This window comes from Penaeus monodon, chromosome 6 (assembly GCF_015228065.2).
Source record: "Penaeus monodon isolate SGIC_2016 chromosome 6, NSTDA_Pmon_1, whole genome shotgun sequence".
Classification (NCBI taxonomy): domain Eukaryota; kingdom Metazoa; phylum Arthropoda; class Malacostraca; order Decapoda; family Penaeidae; genus Penaeus; species Penaeus monodon.
In genome coordinates, this window is record NC_051391.1 from 54,834,150 (window position 1) to 54,837,914 (window position 3,765).

General features: G+C 34.5%; 1 protein-coding gene across 3 annotated transcripts in view; it reads left to right on the forward strand.

Annotated features, from left to right (window-relative positions):
- The window catches only part of LOC119574652, a 24,649-nt gene extending 23,207 nt beyond the window's left edge, over positions 1-1,442 (forward strand). For all 3 annotated transcript variants that reach the window (XM_037922035.1, XM_037922033.1, XM_037922036.1), the window contains one exon: positions 1-1,442. This exon is cut by the window's left edge and continues 1,329 nt beyond it. In XM_037922035.1, the coding sequence (XP_037777963.1) occupies positions 1-963 (963 nt within the window). In that variant the 3' untranslated portion in view covers positions 964-1,442.
- The last annotated feature ends 2,323 nt before the right edge of the window (positions 1,443-3,765 follow it).

Sequence of the window (3,765 nt, forward strand, 5' to 3'; positions counted from 1 at the left end):
CCTGAATTGTTTAGTGGAAGTAACTTCCTGAAATATTTTGAAAAGGCTGTCAGGACGGCGCTACAAACGTTTAGTTTTGAAAGTCCAAACTTATCTATAATTTATCCAGGAATAGAAATGACGAAAGTAGGCCTTGCACTTTTCGTTACCTGGAGTGAGAAACGAAATGAGCCACTAGTTTTGATGCCCAGCATAGACTTGGTACCAGCTATACGTGTTCCATGGCCTGAGGGTAATCGTTTCTCACAGTTACCTGAATATATACAAGAAGTAGCAAAGAACATACCGGTAAGTATTACATGCTGTGGAGATAATGCATGGAGGTACAGCCTGTCTGAAGTAGAAGCTAGGATTCTTTCCAGCATCACAGACAAACAACGAGTTGTTATCCTAGCATGTAAACTTTTGTGTTCTCTGCTCAAGGCAGATTGGTGGTATCCTAAAAAATATAGGAATCACTACATGGTGTGGGACCATGTTTATCTCAAGCTGAATGTCCCTGTATCTTATATCATAAAGACGTTGTTCATCAAGGAGTTATCCTCGCAGACCAGAGAAGAATCCTGGAATAATGAGAACTTTATTGAACGAGTGATGTCTATATTTCGAGGCATGGTCCTCATCAGTGAAGATAAGGAAGTAATCCGAGCCGATAAGGTGCCTTCTTTTCTGCTCCCCAATTTTGAATCGCAAAGGTTTGGCGATGGTGCTCCTACCATCATAAAGTTTCTGGAAGATTTAGCAGCAGGCAAGATCTGCAATGTAGAACAGGAAAATTTGCCACAACAGATTCATATCTATGAAAAGGAAGAGTTTGAAACATTTGAGGAATATCATAATGTCCATACCGTGGTGAAGCCAGTAGAACAACACAATGTTCATATGAAATATGAAAACACAAACGATTTGACAAAAATTGTGTTTTCTAGTAGTGAAGACGAGGATTTCAATGTGCATGAATGAAGAATGACCATCTAGCAATGTGAGTTTGGGATCTGTGCTTGTGGTGTGTTTTATACACTTCGAGACATTAGGCAAGAAGTACATTTTGTGTTCAATCCACCGAGTACATTAATACATTTAATTTATATGTACAAAGATCAGTTGTGTTCACTCTAACTGCCAAATTGCTTTGCGCTAGAGGCCTGTGTCATAAAAAACTGTTACTTCCAATGCACTGCTATTTTTTCCCTTAATACAGATATGTAAGTGATTCCTTCGATCTTCCAAGATCATTGATGTCAAGGGCGAAACAAAAGGAAACTTCTCTCTCCCTTATTTATATTGGTTACCGTTTTATTTGTTGAGATTGTGCATAATTTGTCAAGTTTAAACACTAGTAATCTTAAACGTCTTCAAACAAAGACGTTTTAGAATGCAAATGATGGTTTAAAAATATTATTTTTCAGCAGGTATAAAAAAAAAGAAAAAAAAAAAGAAAACTGTATATATATATATATATATATATATATATATATATATATATATATATATATAAATCAGATTTTTTCAGTTATCAAAAAAATATTTAGAAAGCTGTTATATATTCTATACATTAGTCTAAATCACATTTGAACAGCATGTTGCAACACCTCTCATTTGCTTATGTGTTTGAACCTGTCAAGCCACTGGCCAGGACTGAATCATCTGTCTGTCCTGATCCCCGTTCCTGTATATATCATATTTATGACATGGCCGGACTTGTACCACTGAGTAACAGTTTGGGTGTTACAGCCACTCATTCCTGAGCTAACTGCAAAAGCGTAGATATGTCTCTGACCACAAGGTATGAAGGAGTGATCCAGTGTGGGAACATTTTAACAGAATTCCTTAAAAGTCTGGAAAAGGATGGAGAGCTATATGCAAAGATTGTACACTTGAGTTACAAGGAATAATAGCAAGAATGAAATTTCAACAGTTACAAACTGAATTATCAAAAGAGGATTTGGATGATCCAGGTATGACTGAAAGTCATTGCCTATTCTTGCTGGATTATGGTCAAATGGAGTTTTAAAAAATCATGTTTTTTTGGTTGGGAATATATATCATATATATATATATATATATATATATATATATATAATAATATATATATATATATATATATATATTATATATGTATATATATATATATATATATATATATATATATATATAGTATATATATATGTATATATATATGTATATATATGTATATAATGTATATATATGTATATAATTATATATGTTATATATATATATAATGTATATTATTTTATGTATATAATGTATATATATTATATATGTATATATATGTATATATATGTATATATATGTATATATATGTATGTATATGTATATATATATGTATATATATATGTACACACACACACACACACACACACACACACACACACACACACACACACACATACATTTTTCAGAAAGTGTACCTATTGCATCAGATTCAACACCACTGACTGTAAAGGTGCCTCAAAAGTGTTGACCTCCAGTATTACAGAAAGAACTTCTCCCACAAGTTTTTCAAAGTACAAAGCAACAACTTTCGACACATTTGTTACAAAGACAATTTCTTATGAAAAAACAAACCTTGATGAAGAGGTCACTAAGATGGTCTTTGCAATCAACTCTTCATTTAGATTGGTAGAATATCCTCAGTTTTGTAAGATGGTTGGGAAGTTGAGGCCAGGATACACTCCTCCAACAACAACAGCAATAACAACAACAACAACAAACGATTGCAGACAAATTCCTGGCCATGATATATGAAAAAGAATATGCAAAGTGTGCTACAGAGCTGAAGGATGAAACTGTATGTCTGTCTTTAGATAGATGGTCTAACATTCACAACAAGCCTATTAAATGTGTTACAGTAATAACCTCAAATGGCCATGCATATCTAGTGGATACAATAGACACAAGTGGCCAGCCTCATACAGCAGAATGTAGAACTCTCAAACTCAGTGATTCAGAATTGTAAAGAAGAGCTTGGTTGCTATGTCGGTAACGTTTTGACAAATTATGCAGCTAATGTAAACAAAATGAGGAAACTGTTAGAACAGGGAAATGAACTGAAGCTGGTGACCAATGGCTGTACTGCACATATTCTGAATCTTCTGGTTCATGATCTGGAATTTGGTAATATTAAAGATCATGGGTGTATATAGTAAAGTACTTTAGAAACAATCACTATGCTTCTACAAGATACCGTCAGGAAGGTGGGCAACGTCTTGTTATGCCTCAGGACACAAGCTGGAATACCATGTGTAACTGACTAAAGATATACAAAGAGAACTGGCCACGGAGCAGATTGATGTTAGAAAGAAAGAGTTTAACTTAACACTGAAGAGATCAGCAAAGGACCTACTTGCACTGCTAGAACCAATAGCTGTGGCTTTGGACAAAGTACAGAATGATAAATGTACAATTGCTGAAGCAGAGAGGTTTGACCAAGTCATAACACGAGCTCATTTTTGCAAACCATTCCTAATCCTTCCTTTCAAGGAAAACTGCTTAGTGCAGAAGTGAATATGGCAATGGACTATGCCAATGAAAAATTTCCCTCACTTGTCCCAGTCATCATGAAATTTCAAGCTAAATCGGCTCCTTTTCATGCATTTAAGTTTAGTGTTTCTCTGACTAAGTGTATATCAACTGTTGAAAGGTGGTCATATTCAGATGTATTAGAGAGGGATGTAAATTCAGCAGCACAGCAACTACTGTCTGCAGTGACATCTTTATCAGGATTTGATAGATTTGTTCAAA